The 19,263-nt window shown below is 41.3% G+C and overlaps 1 protein-coding gene across 1 annotated transcript in view; it reads left to right on the forward strand.

Annotated features, from left to right (window-relative positions):
* LOC149252557 (altered inheritance rate of mitochondria protein 25-like) overlaps positions 1 to 19,263 on the forward strand; it is a 214,816-nt gene that overhangs the window by 21,444 nt on the left and 174,109 nt on the right. Inside the window, exons 2-4 of the mRNA XM_089454184.1 lie at positions 6,297 to 6,362; positions 6,604 to 6,660; positions 6,770 to 6,831. Coding sequence (XP_089310310.1) covers positions 6,297 to 6,362; positions 6,604 to 6,660; positions 6,770 to 6,831 — 185 coding nt within the window. The remainder of the gene's footprint in view (positions 1 to 6,296; positions 6,363 to 6,603; positions 6,661 to 6,769; positions 6,832 to 19,263) is intronic.

A 19,263-nucleotide genomic window follows, 5' to 3' on the forward strand; every position in this document is an offset into this window, starting at 1 on the left:
CAGAAAATGCTCCTTTGAGGGAGTGATCTGGAAGTGTGCTTTCAATTGTGGTTCAGATTGTCCCCTTTCAGAGTATACTTTAGAAGTGAGTTTGAGGGGGGAAGGGTGCTGTCACACAAACTAGCATGAAACACTAGTTTGACAAAAGAATCTAAAATAGGTAAATGTTTCATAAACTAGAGTAAAGCTGTGTTGCATGAGATGTTGGTAAGACAAAAATATTTGGAGCAGGTACATGTTCCAGAAACAACAACTTCGAAATTATAGGAAGCATGCAAACATAGGGTATTATAAGAAAACAAGAAAATGGGAAAAATTACAACATAGCCGATACATAGCAGAGGGAAGAAAACCAAAATTTTGCCCTAGCCCAGCGAATATGGACTTTTTACATTGAAATATTTTTTTTGTAAAATTGTTATCTGGAATATGCCCTGATAATGGAAAAGTATAATACATAAAAAGTTTTCGCTAATTGAAGATAAATTCTAGCTATATGAAGACAACTGGAAATTTGTCACTATTTGCTTTGACGTCCATCCTAGCTAGAGATTCAAATACATCACTGAGTAGAAAACAAATTGTAGATCAATTTTTATCTATATGAAGACAATTTCCAGGTCTATGAAAACAAATTTATGTTTTTTTCTACTATCCTCGAGAAAATTGGGAAAATTGCTTCCAAAGCTCTAGAGAGACAATAAATTAATTTCTCTAAATTTTCCATTCAAAAAATACAATTTGGGGCTATGAAACCGGATTCATCCACCAGGCCTGTCATGTCTCGAATCTGGCAAATCGGACACGATTCAGGCGTATTTGAGTTTGAAAATCGGGACACGACATGTCCCGATTTTTGAATTTGAATCCGGAAATTAGAAACCCATGCGACGTTATAAAGGCAATTTTCTCCATTCTATTTTCACATTGAGTTGTTTAGTTTGTTGTGGGTGTTTGGGAGCAAGGAGCAAAGGGTGTGGGAGCATTTTCAAGGAGATTCAAGCAACAGGTAAGTGCATTTTCTCTCTATTTTTTGCATTTTTATTACAACAGTTTGCATGTGCATTTCTTTTACAAATTTGTGCATTTTTGGCTTTTTTTTTTTACAGCATTTGTGGCTCAATCAAGGGGAACAGGGAAAGGGAAAAGGAAGGGGAAGAATGTCTCCATTGGAGATGCCCCTCCTCTCCCAATTTCATTAGGGAATGCTACACATGTTCCCTCTATTGCAAGTGGGGCTGCAACAACAACTTCAAATGTTGAGGGAAGACTTCCTCCTCAAGGTAACAAATATCCCTTGTGGAAATATGTCACAAGAGAGCAAGGGCCAAGCAGCAAGGTGAAGGGAGGAGGCAATGTGAGTTGGAAATGCAACTATTGCCACAATACTTTCACGAGCACATATTTCCGTGTGAAAGGTCATTTGTTGGCTTTACCAGGTTGTGGAATTGGAGCTTGTACAAAGGTGCCTTTACCAAAGAGGAAAGAAATGGAAAGAGAGTCCAATGTTGGTATGGAAAATGTGGCTGCAAAATAAAAAAAAACCAAGAATGATGACCCCCTTCCATTCTTGAGGAAAAGCAGCAACAAATTCCCATTTGAGAGTTCTAGTGGGGGACAAGCAGCAAAAAGAAAGGCAATTTCACTTGGTCCAATGGACAAGATTTTTCAGAAGGAGAAACGGGAAGAGCTTGATCTCACCATTGCCTTTTTTTCCTATCAAAACTTCATATCCTTTAATGTTGCATGCTCACCTCTATTTATTGAGATGTGTCGAGCTCTAACTCAAGGGGTTCCATCAGGGTATGTGCCTCCTGGGTCAGAGAAGCTTAGAACCACATTGTTGACGAAGGCAAAAAAAGAGGTGGAAAAAATGCTTGAGCCTATTAAAGCATCATGGCCAACATCTGGGGTTAGCATTGTTTCTGATGGATGGACAGATCCAGCACGACACCCATTCATCAACTTCATGGTGTCTTCCTTGAACGGTCCAATTTTTTTGAAATCAGTGGATGCACTTGGACAATACAAGGATGCACAATATATGGGTGAGTTGTTTATTAAAGTTATTGAAGATGTAGGTGTTGATTCTTGTGTGCAAATCATTACAGATAATGCACTTGTTTGCAAGGTTGCTGGCATGATTGTGGAAGCTAAATATCCACAAGTGTTTTGGACACCTTGCATTGTCCATTCATTGAGCTTAGCACTGAAATCTATTGCTTCTGATGTGCTTTGGATTGGTAGCATTATTGAGGATGCAAGGCATATCTGTAACTTTGTACAAAATCATACAAATGCCCTCACCATCTGCAAGGAGTACAACAATCTATCATTGTTGAAGATTGCGGATACATGGTTTGCCTTTGTTAATTTTAGGTATGTTCTATGCTTAGAGCAATTTATTTCAATTTTCACAGTTAGCTCAATATCTTTTCCAGATTAGCAATCACATTAACATTAAAGTAAACTGCAGATAGAACATAAACATAAATCACAGAAGACAAGCCAAGACAAGAGGACACAAGATGTGGCGCTAGCTAGGGACAAACCCCAATGTGGGGAAACCCTTGATCAATTCTTCTTATATGTTCTTCAATAGTTCAACACACACAGAGAGAGAGATAGTACATTTACAACAGAAGTCAACACTTTGACTTATCTAGATAAGAGCATAGATCATCTCTAAGAAGATGACACATGAGATCAGTTGAAGACATGCTGCTTCAACTGATTCTCCAAGGTGACTCCATCTATGATTGTGCTGCATCTCGTCATCATGTTGCACCTCACCGTGTTGCACCATGCTGCACCCATCATCACAATGCTGGACCTCATGACCATGGTGTACACATCATACTACTGCACCTTACGCTGCATTGCTGTCCCATGTGGTGTGCTGAACCATGTTGACATACAACATGTCTCATGTGCTTGCAGCACCATGCTTGCCATGCTTGCTATGCTTGCTGATGTCCCATGTTTGCCTTAGCACTCCTTTGCTGTCCCATTCACTATGCAACTGTCCCTTGCCACTGCTGCCTAGATATATCGCTGTAGCTGCTGTCCCTAACAATCATGATATACCTTGCTGTTGTCCCCTTAGCCTTGCCATACCTTGCTGCTGTCGCCTTGCGTCTTAACAACACCATGTAGCCCAACTGTTCCATTTACTAGCACTACCGTCCTGGGCATGTTTGAGCCCTCAAACTCTCCATGCTGTCCCTGTTTTGAGGTGGTTAGGACTGTGGCCTACCACAGTCCCACACTGCCACCTACAACCCACCTTTTTGCTACCCCAAACAACCCTTCTTCAACTTGGCCTACCCTTGGCCTCCTTTCAGCAGCTCGGTGCCTTATATTAGGCCTTAAAACAATCCTCCCTTTCAGCCGCATTAAGCCTGCGTCTAGGGCACCATATGCCTGCGGTTGGGGCACCATTGGTATGTTTAGGACAACATCTATCGTCATCTTAACAACGGCTAGGATACCCTTGAGATAGCGTAGGTTAGGGCTGCCTTAGGATAGCATTAGGGCTACCTTCTTGGACTGCGTTAGGGCTGCCTTTAGGACAACGTTTAGGGCTGCCTTAGGACTGCGTTAGGGTTGCCTTTAGGACAATGTTTAGGGCTGCCTTAGGACATTGTTTAGGGCCCTTCCTTTAGTTCCTTTAGGTCAACGCATAGAACCCTTCCATCGCTTCGCTGGCCTGCCTTCTTTGCTGCGGCTAGGGCAACCTCTTTTCCTCCAACGTCTAGGGTTTCCACTCCTAGATTTCTCTTCCACTAAAACCCAAGACAAGTGGAGAGAAATCAAGATAGAAGTGTGTGTGAAATGACTCTCAAGTCATCTCCTTTTATACTAAAACGTTGAGCACATGTGGGGTTTATTTGGTTGCTCGCTGACCTTGACGAATTGTCCCATAACACAAATAAATTCATAACTCCATGAATACTTATCGGAATCGGATGATCTTTAGATCAATCCTACACCTCTCAATGAGAGGGATCCAAGAAAAATATCAGTTGCCATAAATAAGATGACTCGCATGGAGTTTGGCCCTAGTTGCCAATTTTAACAACCTCTTCATTCATCATGTTGAAGAGCTTGAGGGAGGTCAAGACCGTTCTTGGGGCCATGGTTATTTCAGAGTTTTGGTCTTTTTGGAGAAAGACAGAGCAAGTAGCCTCTAAAAGAGTGAAGGACACAATGTTAGATGATGTTTGGTGGGAGAGGGTAAATCTACTTAGTTAGATCATGGACCCTATCATTTCTTTGCTTCGATTTGCAGATACAGACCAACCCATCCTAGGTGAGATTTATGAGGGATGGGATTCCATGATTGAGTCTGTGAGGAGCATCATTTTATAGAGTGAGTGCCTCGAGTATGAGACATCATCAGAGGCATTCTTCACCACTATACATGATATTATTGTCAGCAAATGGGACAAGAATTGTACACCTTTACATTGTTTGGCTCACTCATTGAACCCAAAATACTACAGCTATGAGTGGATGAATGCTGGACCTTCTTGTAGATTCCCTCCTCACATGGATGTTGAAATCTCATAGAGGAGGAAAGATGCATTCAAGATAGAGCATCCCTTGATGAGGTGGAGGATGCTTTTGCAGAGTTTTTCACTGGCACTGTTCGATTTGCAGGATATGATCTGATTAGAGACAGGGGGGCTAAGAAGCCCTATTCGTGGTGGGCAAATCACAGGGCAACAAGCCCTCCTCTACAACAGTTAGCCATGAGGCTCTTCTCTCAGATGACTTCATTCTCTTCTTGCGAGAGGAATTGGAGCACATATGGGAATTTGTATAGTGTCAAGAAGAGCAAGCTTGAGCAGTCCAGGGCAGAGACAATGGTGTATGTGCACACCAACCTTTGTCTTATTTACAGGCAGAGGGATGAGTTGTTGAAGGGAAAGACAAAGATGTGGGATGTCTTTCCTGATGATATGGGTTTGGACAATAGTGTTGAGTTGGCATTGGCCAATTTCGATCTCAATGATCCAATGCTAGAGCCTATCACATTTGATGATGGTGATACTGTAGAGGGGTCATCCTCCACACCGGCAGATGCAGAGATGACTTTGGATATAGGGGAGGAGGATGCAATAGAGGAGAGCAGTGGTGACCATGATGATGAGGACAGTGATGCTGATTTTGATGATGACTATGATGATTGATGACTCATGAGTCATGAGCTATCTATGGCCTTGAGGTTTGTATACTTGTAGTTGTTTTGTATTTGCTATTTCTATTTGCCATTGGCATTGCACTACCTATGTAACACTTTTTGATTTTGATGACTTAATGAGAAAACTACAATATCTTTATCTTTCTATCTTGTCTTTCTCTTATTGGATCATTGATGAATTGAATATGTATTATGATTTATCATTTATGTCACAATTGTATTTGTATGCATAATGCTACTTTGTAAAACTTACATCTAGATAAAGATCTATGTTTGAAATATATATATATCTATATATATATATATATATATATATATATATATATAATTTTTAAATTTTAATATATATGTCTTTTTAATAAAATAATATATAACGTATCCGAACGTGTCCTGTTTCGGGGGATCAACGTGTCCGTATCCAACATTGAAATCCTCATATCCATCAAATCCTGAATCCCTGTGTTAGGTGACTTAGATTTGGGGTTTATTGGCTTTTTCCTTTATGGCGCATAACAGTTGGCATGGGGTTGGTAACCCTTGCCATCTTAATAGGGAAGGAAAAAATAGAAAAAGAGAGGCATTTCCTGCCTGAAAATAGTTGAAGGCATCCCCGACATTTAGGAAACTTCTAGGAAAGATTCCCTAGATGTTTACTGATTCTTGGAATGCCAGCCGAGCCATTTCATGGAGTTTCTGTGCAGTGGAGTGTTTTTAAGCTGGAAATGTTTCTGAAGAGTGGCCTGCTGCAAAGCCTTTCCTGTAATATATGTGTAAAGATCTTCCTTTGCGCGTTAGGATATTAATATTAGGCACTCAGACTATGAGTTAGTTTTGTGTATGTAATCAAAAGTATTTTCTTTAAAGTCCATGGGAGATCATGATGTGGGTATGGTGCTTTTCAGTTTTTGGAAATAATACATATATACACATGAAAGAAAATTAGAACTACAATTACATTTACAATATTTTTGATGCTTTACTTGTATTAGGTCTTTTTAGTTTGATATTTTTCTTTCCCTTTACCTGGAATTTATTTGTAAGTATTTGTACTTACTACTAACTAAAACCCCATGCTTATGTTTTGTTATAGCTTATGCGTACAAGACGGCATTTTATTGCACTGATCACTGATTCAAAGGGGAATGAACTTTTTAGGGTGAGAAATTAGATCATACCAAGACATATATTATGTCATGATTCTGTTTCCAGTTTTAAATAATGATCCATGTTGTTTAGTAGCCTTTAGTTGATATTGCTTCATTCATATAAATTGATATATTTTGTTTCAACTGTAATCAGTGAGTTACTATTCATTTTGTTAACCTCTTTGGGTTGGTTTGTAATCATATATTTTAGATTCTTTTCAAGTATTTGAGGATTATCCTTGTTATTACTAGGTTCGTAGGCCACCATGGTTGATAAATAGCACAATTTATGTGGAGATAGATGGCAAGGTAAGCCAATGCTTTTTGACATAGATATGGAGTAATACAACTAGATGTAATTGTGGGATTGTACACTTCTGTTTATGAACAAAGCTCAGCTATGCAAATATGTTTTTAGGAAATGGGTGTTGTTCATCGAAGATGGCATCTTTGGAGACGAATATATGATCTTTATTTAGGGTAAGTTTTTTCCTTAAGTGATATTTACTAAGTTAATACCCGATATTTGGAGTTTCATTTCCTCTTTGAATGCCATAAATTCTTCATATTTGTTTTGTTTGTAAAAAAAAAAAGTATTTCTATAAGATAAAATATGATATGATAATTTTATTAATGTTCACAAATGACCAAAAATAGTTCAACGGGACTCAAAAGTACATCAGTAGTGATAAGAAACGGGACTGCAAAAGCATCTCCTGAAGGCCAGAAGCTAAAAGCTCAAATAGTAAGGAAGGAAGCTACCCAATTGAAATATGGCTTTCGACAGAAAAATGTTTTTTGAGATACTAAATGTGCTTAATGACATTTTATTTTTGTAAGTCAACTTGGCATGCATTAGGGGATGTGCATTTTAAATTTAATAAATCACGCTTCTATGATTTCCTTGTTTAATTTCAATTGGAAGTGTAGATATCCAATAATAACTTTCTATTCCACTATATAGGAAGTCAAACTGCAAATATCTCGTAAGACATTTCAACACCAGTGTTTTTTAAGTTATGTTGTACCAACCGTTGGTACCAAATGTGTTAATTTATGGTTCAATATGGTTCATTGATCTAGTGACGTCGAGAATTAGTATCCCACTCCTGCAACAACTTTCAAAATAAAGTTTTAAAGTCAGCATGTTATGCATCTGGAGAAGTCTAGGAATAAGCAACGATGGACTTATATACTAGAAAATCCTCATATATTGCCCTTGAGCATGTCCACTATCAGACCTAATAGGAAGTCACAACTAACTTGCTGAACACCATTTGATCATTAGTGAAGCATGACAGTGTTGATTTCTGGTAGCATCGAATGCACTCTAAGCCTCAAAATTTGCAGAGAGGCTTGGACACATGTATTCCACAATGCCCAGAAATCGTTTTTGGAAATTCCACCTGGAGACAGTTTTATTAAGATAATTAATTATTTTTAATGGGTGCCTAAGTCTAAACTTAAGAAATTAAAATAATTAAAGGGTATTAATCAAACTGTGAAAATTCTATCACTACAACAACTGATTTATTTTACCTACTTATTTGCCAATAAGTTATTTACGAAAACCCTTCAGTAAACATTAAAATAAATTCTGCTGCAGATATCACACCATAATACAGAAACAAACACATGCACAAGAATCAACACATCAACATAGATATTTTGGACGAATGTCCTCGGAAAAACCCAATGCAGGAAAACCGGTGCAACAGAGGAGGATTTTATTATTCATCAATTCTTTAGGACAACTGGGTGCCAAACTGACTTACCCAATAGAGAACAAATTCTCTAGCACTTCTCGCAACCTCAGCGTCAGGCGTACTGGTCTCTACACAGCCCCCAAAGCTACTGCGTCAGCCCCAGCCTCTCTGTGTCAGCACTGGGCCTCTCTGCGTCTCCCTGAGAGGATCTACGTCTGCCTCTCCAACCTCTACGCTGGTCATCTGGTGCTGATCCCAATTCTTTGCTCCGTATCCGCTGCCTCCTATTGCTCTCCAGACCACTAGTTCGAATTTCTCAACTAACCCCGCTCCAAAAATCGAACTGACTGGTATCCCTCAGTGTGTTCTCCAACTGACCCTCAATCCTCTTCTTATACTTTTCCTGTTGGTCCTTCAACAACTGAGATTAAATCTCTAATCAACGACTAAGATTAGATTTGGCTTGATCCATGACTTTTGGAACCTTCTAACCCAGTGTTATATTAATACCCATTAATATTTTATTTTTCCTAAGTTTAGACTTAAGAACTCCATTAACAATATTAATTATTTTAATATCTCCCAAACTGGCTAGAATCTGCCCAAACCATTTCTGGGTCTTGCAGATCTCATGTGATTTAGCCTCTTCACCAATTTTCATGGTCAGAGCACATCCGATGCTATCCCAAATCAACACTCCCTCTTAGCGAGGACTGTTCTCTAGTAATACTCCACACTGAGCATTACTCTGATCATACGGCATCGGTACCTGTGTTGATGCTAAGCCTCCCTGCCCAACATCCTCTGCATTTCTGCATCTTGTACTACTGCCCATGGCTTTATCACTGCCACTGTTGCATCTGTATTGCAGCTCCCTCTGCATCCGCGCTGCTACTGGTCCATCTTCCCAACACTGCATCTGCACTGCAACTCCCTTTGCATCTGTGCTACTACTGGTCCTTCTTCCCAACACTGCATCAACACTGCAAACTCCTTCTCAACATGTTGCATTGTGCTATTGCTGACTGCTACTGCACTGGAACATCATACCCATTTCTGCTACTGAAATGGATTTTTTATCATCCCCATATTTTCCCTGAAATAATCAAACTTGGTTCTTCCAAGGGCCTTGGTAAGGATGTTTGCCACCTGTTCTCCTGTAGGAGTGTAGCTCAACTGTACAACTCCTTGTTGGACACAGTCTCTGACAAAGTGACACCAGATATCAATATGCTTTGACCGATCATGAAACACTGGATTCTCAGAGAGCTTGATGCAACTCTGATTATCACACACGATCCTGGTCACCTCCATCTTTCTTCTGAATAGGTTCACAAGTAGTTTTCTAGGCCCTATGGCCTCGCACGAAGCTGTGCTTGCGGCCATATATTTTGCCTCTGCTGAGTTCAGAGCTATGGATTTCTGTTTCCTACTGAACCAGGAGGTCATTCCTGATCCAATGTTGAAACAATACCCAAAGGTACTCTTCCGATCCACTAAACTTCCTGCCCAATCTGCATCAGTGAATCCACTCAATCTGATATCCTTACTCGTGGTGTACAAGAGTCCATAATCGATTGTTCCCTGTATATATCTGAGAACATGTTTGGCTGCTGCCTAATGCGCCCTCTTTGGTTCCACCATGAACTGACTGAGGGTGTTGACAATGTAACAAATGTTTGGCCTGGTATTGACCAGATACATCAGGGACCCTATGAGTCGTTTGTATAAGGTGGGATCAACATCCTTGCCTTGTGATGCATCAATCTTCTTCTAGTTGGTGATCATTGGAGTAGCCATGGGTTTACAGTCCTCCATTCTGAATCTCTTCAGGATTTCTGTAGCATATCTCCCTTGCCCAAGGAAGATCTCCCCCTTTTGTTGCCAAACTTCCAACCCCAGGAAATAATGCATTTGTCCCAAATCCTTCATATCGAATTTTGTGGCTAGATTCTTCTTGCGGTCCTCGATGAGTCTGGATGATCCTGTTAGGAAGAGATCATCCACATACAATACTAAGATTAAAGGCTCATTCTCTACAACTAGATAGTAGAGATTTGGATCTGTGTCACTCTTGACCAATCCCATCTTCTGCAAGTAGCCATCGATTCGACCATACTGTGCTCTAGGTCCCTGTTTCAGCCTATACAAGGCTTTATTCAATTTGCATACATGAGACTTTTTCTCATGTGTCTCAAATCCCTCTGGTTGTTCAATGTATACCTCTTCTTCTATCACCCCGTTCAAAAATGCCGTTTTGACATCCATCTGATGAATCTCCCACCCCATTTGTGCTGCAAGAGATATCACGGTTCTAGTTGATGTATACCTGGCTACCGGGGCAAAGGTCTCTTCATAGTCAATTCCTTCCTTCTGAGCATACCCCTTCGCCACAAACCTGGCTTTGTATTTCTCAACGCTACCATCTGTAGCATATTTAATCTTGTAGATCCATCTCGAACCTACCACTGATTTGTCTTGAGGCCTTGGCACTACCTCCCAAACATCGTTCACCATTATGGAGTTGTACTCCTCTACCATCGCATCCAGCCAAACCTGATGTTGAGCTGCCTCTTGAAAACTGGCAGGCTCCCCATCCTGAGCTACTAATGCCTGATATCTATCTGGCTGTTTTCACTCCCTCTTATTGTTCCTTGGCGCACTGATGAAGTCCTCTGCATCTCGCAGAATTTGACGAAGTTCCCTGCTTGTTCTTCCTCTGCCAGCAGGTGCTTCTGTTAGCTCCTCCTCATCCTGTGATTCTTCCTGATCCGAGGAAGAATTCTTTACTTCCATTGGTTGAAGAGGTTTGACCAACGACTCCTCTTTTGACTGCTCCTTGGAAGGCATTTCTCGAGATTTTCTGAAAGCCCTGTCCTCCATGAACTTCACATCTAATCGAACTGCTACCTTCCTACTCCCTGGAAGATAGATTCTATATGCCTTAGCTTTCTCGCTATATCCCACTAGATATGCTTTCTTTGCAGTTTGATCCAACTTCTTTCTCTTTTCCTCGGGTATGGACACAATATGCTAAGCTCCCAAATATCCTGAAATGACTGACTTCAGGTGTCTTCCCTGTGAAGACTCTCTGGAGTAATCTTGCCCAATGCCCGACGAGGAGTTCTATTCTGAACATAGATTGATATGTTGCATGTTTCTGCCCATACAAATTTTGGCATATCCTAATCATACATCATGGCCCTAGTTGCTTCTACAATAGTCCTGTTCTTCTTTTCCAGCTACCCTATTCTGCTCCGGATTGTAAGGAGCTATCCACTCTCTTCTGATGTCCTCCTTAGCGCAAAAATCAGTGAAGTCTTTATCGACATACTCTCCACCATTATTTGAGTGCAAAACTTTTATTTTCTTCCCAGTCAGATTCTCCATCAGAGCCTTGAACTCTTTGAATCGATAGAAAACCTCGTCCTTGGTTTTCAAAAAACAAATCCAAGTTTTCCTTGAGTGGTCATCAATGAAGGTGAGGAAGTACTCGACACCACTAAGAGCTTTAGTGGACATAGGTCCGCAGATATCTGAGTGTATCAATTCTAGTACACTCTTAGCCTTGGTCTTACTTCTAGGAAACGCTGCTTTAGCAGACTTTCCCAGAGCAGATCCTCTTCATACATCATCTCGTTTCGTACTAAGATTCGAAACTCTTGTTACAGTGTTTCTGAGAAATCTCAGAGCCCCATGGTGCAAATGTCCCATTCTTCTGTGCCATAGTTCGTTCAAATCCTTGTCTCCATGACTGCCTATTAGTGCCATTGGTGATTCTAGTTGTAGTCTGTACAACCTGTTACTTTTGATCCCGATCTGCACTTTCTTTTTCCAGCTTGGGTGTTTGACGTATACTTTCTCCTTGATGAAGAAAACGTCATAGCCTTTGCCTTAAAGTTGCGACACAGAAAGTAAATTCATCCCCAATCTTGGTACATGCAGCACATTGGTAGCACGGAACCGCTCTCCCGTTTCTGTTTGAAAAACTATGGTACCCCTCCCTACTGGAGTACACTTTGCCTTGTTCCCCATGGTGATCTGAAAGTTCATCCTCTCCTCCTGATAATCTGAGAAACATTCCCAGATTCCCGTCATATGCCAAGAGGCTCCACTATCTATATACCATACCTCTAATGATGCAAAGCTAGTCACACAAGCCACTTTTTCTTCCAACCTGGAAGCCAACATAGAGAAACTGAAGTTACTATCTCTTGTGCAATTTTTTGAAAATCTATGCGAGTCTCCTGACGTAGATGCCTCTGCATCATGGTCTCGACCCATAATTGATTTTCCCTTCCTTTCTCTGATTACTTCCTCTGATACCATGTGAAAATTCTATCATTGCAACAATTGATTTATTTTACCTACTTATTTGCCAATAAGTTATTTACGAGAATGCTTTAGTAAACATTAAAATAAATTCTGTTGCAGATATCACACCATAATACAGAAACAAACACATGCAGAAGAATCAACACATCAACACAGATATTTTGGGCGAATGTCCCTGGAAAAACCCAATGCGAGAAAACTGGTGCAGTAGAGGAGGATTTTATTATTCATCAATTCTTCAATACAACTAGGTGCCAAACTGGCTTACCCAACAGAGAACAAATTCTCCAGCACTTCTCCCAACCTCAGCGTCAGGCGTACTGGCCTCTACACAACTCCCAGACCTACTGCGTCAGCTCCTACCTCTCCAACCTCTGTGCTAGTTTTTTGGTGCTGATCCCAATTCTCTACTCTGTACCCGTTGCCTCCTGCTGTCCAGACCACTAGTTCTAATTTCTCAGCTAAGCCCGCTCCAGAAATCAAACTGACTAGTCTCTCTCAGTGTGTTCTCCAACTGCCCCTCTAGCCTCTTCTTATACTTTTCCTGTTGATCCTTCAACGACCAAGATTAAATCTTTAATCAACAGCTAAAATTAGATTTGGCTTCATCCATGACTTTTGGAACCTTCCAACCTAGTTTTATATTAATACCCATTAATATTTTATTTTTCCTAAGTTTAGACTTAGGAACTCCATTAAAAATATTAATTATTTCAATGTCTCCCAAACTGGTTAGAATCTGCCCAAACCATTTCTGCGTTTTGGAGATCTCATGTGTTTTAGCCTCTCACCAATTTTCATGGCTAGAGCAAATTCAATGATACCCCAAATCAACACAAACTGTGGGTGAAACTTCTAGAAGAAGACGATGATCAAGCCAAAATGATCTGAGCCATTGATTAGCATCTAATCTGGGCCGTTGATTCTCAACTGAAGGATTATAAGAGAAGGCTTGATGTGAATTTGGAAATGACATCGGGTAAGAAATCAGAGATCGAATTTCTGAAGAGAGCAACGCAACAGTTACCACAGAGAGATTCGAAGTGATTTCTTATAGTGAGGTGCAGGGATAGTATCCGGAGGGAAGTTTTCCTGGACCGGAGAGTACAAGGCAGAGAGGGCAGAGAGACGTCCAGAGAGGCTGACGCAGGGCTCGAAAAAGCTACTCTATGGCATCGCAGAGCTTTATAGGGAGATCGAAATTCAATTGAGAAAGTTGAGTTCCAGAGCCAGAAGTCGGGGTGTGAGACCGAGAGGCCTGAGAGCTGAAGTTTCCAACCAAGAGAGGATCAAAAGGAGGTGCAGTGCAGTCCCAGTTGCAGTCACTGCGTAGGAGTGACGCAGAACTGTGCAGAGGCAGTGTAGAGTCTCATCTCTGTTGCAGATCAGTGCCGATTCTTCTAATGACAGGTTGTGATCATCTCACTATTATTTTTGCCCAGTTTCTCTCTATATCGGATAGCCAATTGGGCATCCAATGAATTGTACTTAGATTTACTATTGCTTAATAATACAAACCCTTAGCTGTTGCATCGGTTTTCCCACACTAGGTTTTTTCAGGGACATTTGTCCAAAAACAACTGTGTTTCCTAGTGCCAAGGAGGTGTTTCCTAGTGCTTTTTGCCTAAGCTTAAGAAAATAGGTGAACCCAGCTTTCTAGTGTGACTTTATGAGATCATTAAAGTTACATGACTTTTTAGTCACTTTATGAGGTCTAAAAGTACATTCTACTTTTATAATATTAAAGTGACTTTACATTCTTAAAGTAATTTTATGAGGCAAAAGGTACATGGTACAATAGGTTATTAAGTGACTAGAGGGGGTCATTAATGAAGGGGGAGACATGAGGGGAGGTCAATGTGAGATTGGATCTCCACCCTTGATCAATAGAGGTTGAAATCTAATCTCAACTCTTGATCTTAGGGATAGGTCTTCTCATCCTTATGGAGAGTAAAAAGGGAGAAAAAGGCAAATGGAGGCTCAATAATTCTTCACGTGTAGATTTGGAGAAGAGGAGAGGAGGATAGAAGCTGAAGGATGAGGCCAAGATAGAAAGCATTTGCAACAGGGAGAGATTATACAACAACCCAAAATTCTAGGCTAGAATTGTGGCACACAAACTGAGAAGGTACAATAGTTCGAAATTCAAGGAAATCATTAGTAGTTAAAAATTATTAGCATCCCGAAAATCGAGAAGACAAAGGTATCTCCAGCACATTTTTCAATGCAAGTACAACATTGATTTCGAGGGAGTCAGGTCACATTTATTGCTGGTATTACAACATGAATTTCAAGGAGGAAATCGTTGGTTTGAGGCACAAATTTCAAGGGTAGAAAAGTTAGATTGTTGGCATGAAATTCGAGGGCCATGTTACCCACCACCTGTAGGTAGTATATAAAGGAATTTTTTTTCTCCTACATGGTCCTCAGCCGACAGCCAGTAGCCCCTTGCAACCCCCAGATAGCTCGATGTGCCATTTTGCTCTGCCACTTGAGCCAGCCATGTGGTCCCTCACCCATCTGTTATGACTTTATGTTTGAAGGTGGGCCTCCATGTTGATTTTTGAGTAGCTTGGGAGGTAGTCCAAGCCTTAGGGTTCGGGGTTTGGAGGGCAAAGCTCCACAAGAGTCACTTGTGGGCTTGGAACTCAAGTATGGGGTTTTGCACCAAATTATGTTTTGGGCATTTCCATGAGCACATTTCTACATGTGATGGATGAGGATGATAGCTCCTAGTGAGATGAATCTAATGCAACGAGAATCGTCCGATTTCGAGTTGTAGAAGTGGAGATATGAATTTTTGAAGGTATTTTTTGGGAATGACACCGTAAGTATCAAGGTCGGTCTAAGGTTATGTTAGGCTTATGGCAGTTGGACAACCCCTAAAATGTGACGTTTTGGAGCCCTTCTTTATGGTATATATAGAAGGTGATATGAGGGTGATAAAGGCATCCAATTGTGCAACATAACACAGGTGAACAACTCGTTGAAGAGAGAAGACTTCACTATTTGGGCCACAACAAAGGAGGACAACAACAGGAGTCCGAGATCTATTTTAGAGCATTTTGAGGAGGTCGAAGTTCAGAAAGGAGGGCCGAGGGCCTATTCTTGGAGGCCAAGGCAGAGGAGTGGAAGCAGGGACTGTTTTGAGGGCCGTGGGGAGGGTGCAGACCCTTAGGAAGGTCACCGCAACTAGGAGGAGGCTTGTTGTAGCAAGCCACAACAAAAGTAAGGGAGGCCGAAGGGTTGTAAGGGGCTAGCACAATCCAAAACTTCAGTGTAGGGTCTCCTCCCCTCTTAGAAGGGAAACTGCAACAAAGAAGGGCAATTCTGGGCAGTTTGAAGGACTGTGTTGTGTGCCCTAACAAGCCCTAGAATTGCAGCACTCGGAGAAGACCCTAAAACAATGAGCTCGAGTATGCATTTTGGGTGCATCTTGTGTGTGTTGGGTCATAGTTTGTGACGATTTTGGATTAGTTCTTGGGCAGCCTATGGGAGCCAATTTGGAGGCTTGATTGGGTGATCGTAAGCCTTCATTGGTGCAAATCTTGCAGTGTAGTATTGGGTACCATTGACTTGGTGGAGGGCAGTGTGTTGGCTACCCAAAGTAGCCCTAGACGAGCTATCTTGAAGTGACGAAGAGGAGCTGAAGGTTGGGTGAATATTGGTGCCGAAGTGCAGCGCTTTGATGGACTAGAGTGGTTGCTAGCTTGATAGATTGGAGCTCGAGATGTGGCCAACCTAGAGAGAAGATTGATGAGCCCATGTACATGTAGTAGAAGTGACTTACAACAGTGTTAGGTGGCAGCCTATGAAACCGGATTCGTCCAAAACCCTGGACGAATCGCGAATCGGACAAATCGGACACGATTCTGTCTTGACACGTGTCATGATGGCAGGACTCGTCATGTCCTCTTGTGGCACGTCGTGTCCTCTTGTGGCACGTCGTGTCCAGGGGCGTGTTCTAAATTCGAAAGCGTGTCACGATTTTCCTGTCGAGTCCTGGTTTGCGGATTCGTTTTCGGATCTGCTGCTAGGTTAAAAGTTAAAACTTAAAAGGGGCGTGTTACTGTTACTTCCAGAAGTCTTAATTGCCATCAACTTATGAAACCATTTGATCTTATTTCCTCAGTTCACGAGTTGTGAACCATATGTATCTTTTGCGTTAAAATTCGATGAGGAATGAATCATCCGGAGCTTATATTTATAGTCATTTTGATTGAATATGAAGGGACACATCGAGTTAGATAAAACCGACTTGAGGGCAGACTTGCAAACAAATCATGATCAGTGAGCACTTGAACGTGATCAAGATGTTCGACGTTTCTGTGAAACCCGCACTCGTTGTTGCACGTCTGATGGACGAATGATCGTGTGGGTATTTGGGACCACAAATGACATGGTGACCACTGAGGAGTGGGATCATCGTGGATGTATTGACGTGGATAGGTAGGGACATGGATGAGCGTTGACATGGGTGTGTGGGGACCGTTGGGTTAATTATATATATGCTCAATATATGTTAATGTCCAATATATATGGTAAATTTGAGAGTGGGGACTACACATTTTTAATTTATTGTCGATTTATGTTATATATTTTATATCATATAAATATAACATATAATATATTTATATTTGATATAAATATATGTATATATATGTCTACTAAATTAAAATTTGTGTAAGAAATATGATAATATCTAATTTTTAATATATATATATATATATTTTTTAATAAAATAATATATAACGTGTCCTAACGTGTCCTGTTCCGGGGGGTCAGCGTGTCCCGAATCCGACACCACGAATCCTGAATCCTACGTGTCCCGAATCGCCGTGTCAGGTGACTTAGGTGGCAGCCCTCCTGGAGTCTCTATGTGTTGTCGTTTTAAGGACTAAGGGACAACTAGAGAGAAGTATGGAACCGAAGGTCCGACAGGACAATATACGACAAAGAAGTTGCAACGAAGATTGTCATTGTATCTTGTATACCATAGACTGTTGTATTATTCAGATTTGGTTTAATATAACGAAGATTGGGTTGTACATTATTGTACAATATTTGTTAAAATTTGTGTATACTTGTGCATATGTGATTTACTGCTTTATATTTTCCACTATGCAAAGTAGTTCTTGTTGAGATTCTTGGTTTGGTAGCATCAAAGATTCTAAGATTCTAACCTAGACCCAAGATCGTGGAAATTCAACACTCCCAACCCCAAAGGTATGGCTTTTCATTGGTGTAGTTGAGGAGTTTTCCTTAGTTTTCATGGCCTCTTTTGGGCATGAATTGGTGGGGGGATTTAGCGGAAAGGGTGGGTTAGGTTTGTATTCTTGTCTCCATTGCCTGATTTCATGGTTACCCTTGTATCCTAGTCTCGTGGGATCTCCTTTACTGGCCATTAGCTTTAGGGTTGGCACTACATGGGAATCCCAATTTTGGTCGCATGGTCCCACTCCCCAACACCACCTCCATTACTCCTTTTCCACTCATTTGAGCCCCATTCATCTCTTTCCCGTCTAGGGCCACGTAGGGTTAGACTCCCCTTCCCCTTGTCCACACCTTGGGTCGAGCCTGAAATGATGCCCCAGAGGTTGATGTAGCTAAAAAGAAAGTAAAAAGCATAATTTGGCCACTCTCAATAGGAAATGTACCACAAAATGCAAAAGACGACCAGGACATATAAATTTAGCATGTGGGCAAAAGCCAAACATGAGCTCTACCCCTTATTCAAGGCTATCACCCTGGTTCCTATGGGCCCTAGATGAGCCCCCTCCATCATTAAGGAACCCATGATTGTCCCAATCCCTGGTGGGCGATGAACTGCCCCACTTCAAGGGGGTATCCACTGTATATATTACACATCATGCTCTCCATCCCCTGGAGCCTCGAGCAGTTATGAAGAAAAAAATCAATCAAAGGCAAAAGACATATGAAGAAGGGTGTAAAAACAAAGTTCGGGGTAACTCATGTATCACGATTTGCTCCCTCCTACACTCATATACCCAGGTGTGGGCTTCCCTTGTTATAGCTACCCAATTTACCTTGACATGTGGTCTGGATCATTCCCTTGATCCCCCTTCCATTCCACCATTATATCATTTTCCACCTACCTCTTAAAGGATGTACTATGGACATGTCACCTCCTTTAGAGGTTGAAACCACCTAATAGGGTCCTTGGCTAACCCCCTTTTTGAGCTTGGAGACACTTGTACTTGCCAAAAATCACTATGGAAGGGCATGCCACCATTAAGTGCCCCATTGATCCCATTACTTGTAAGGATTATTAATCTATTACTTGTTATTTCTAATGATTTGTTGTATTGGAGGGCAAGGGGACGTATTGGATCTTATGTAGGATTGTAGGTGCGTCTTCATTTAGGGTTTGGTCTCCCTGTAAGGGTCCTACCTCTCAAGAGAGTCACATTGACGCTTGTAGGGTGAGCGTTGAGAGCCATGGGTCTCCATCGTAGTAGATATTACTTTATGGATTCCCAACAATGTTCATTGATTGCTCGTGTTCCACCTTTTGGATGAGGATGATGCACCTGGTCCACCATGCCCAACCGACTCCATAGTTGCACCATACACTTGGCAGATGTTCCAAGATGCCTCCCGTTGCAAATGGAGGGTTTATGTCATCACTCCAGTCCTTACAAATGGTTTACAAGCATATTTGGTCCATTTGGAGACCCATGAGGTTGTCCTTATGCCCCCACACCCACTTGGGAGCACCATAGGTTCTTGATTGGATAACAAGGGGCTAATCCCTTGTCCACTATGTTTGGAGTCCTTTTCTTCATCATGGCACTCCTTAGACTTCATTTGGCCTCCTCAAAGGCCCAACGATTCACTTTGTTGATCATTT

Source organism: Pinus tabuliformis, chromosome 7 (genome assembly GCF_031772625.1).
Source record: "Pinus tabuliformis cultivar Carrire ecotype Pingquan chromosome 7, CPIR1, whole genome shotgun sequence".
NCBI lineage: Eukaryota > Viridiplantae > Streptophyta > Pinopsida > Pinales > Pinaceae > Pinus > Pinus tabuliformis.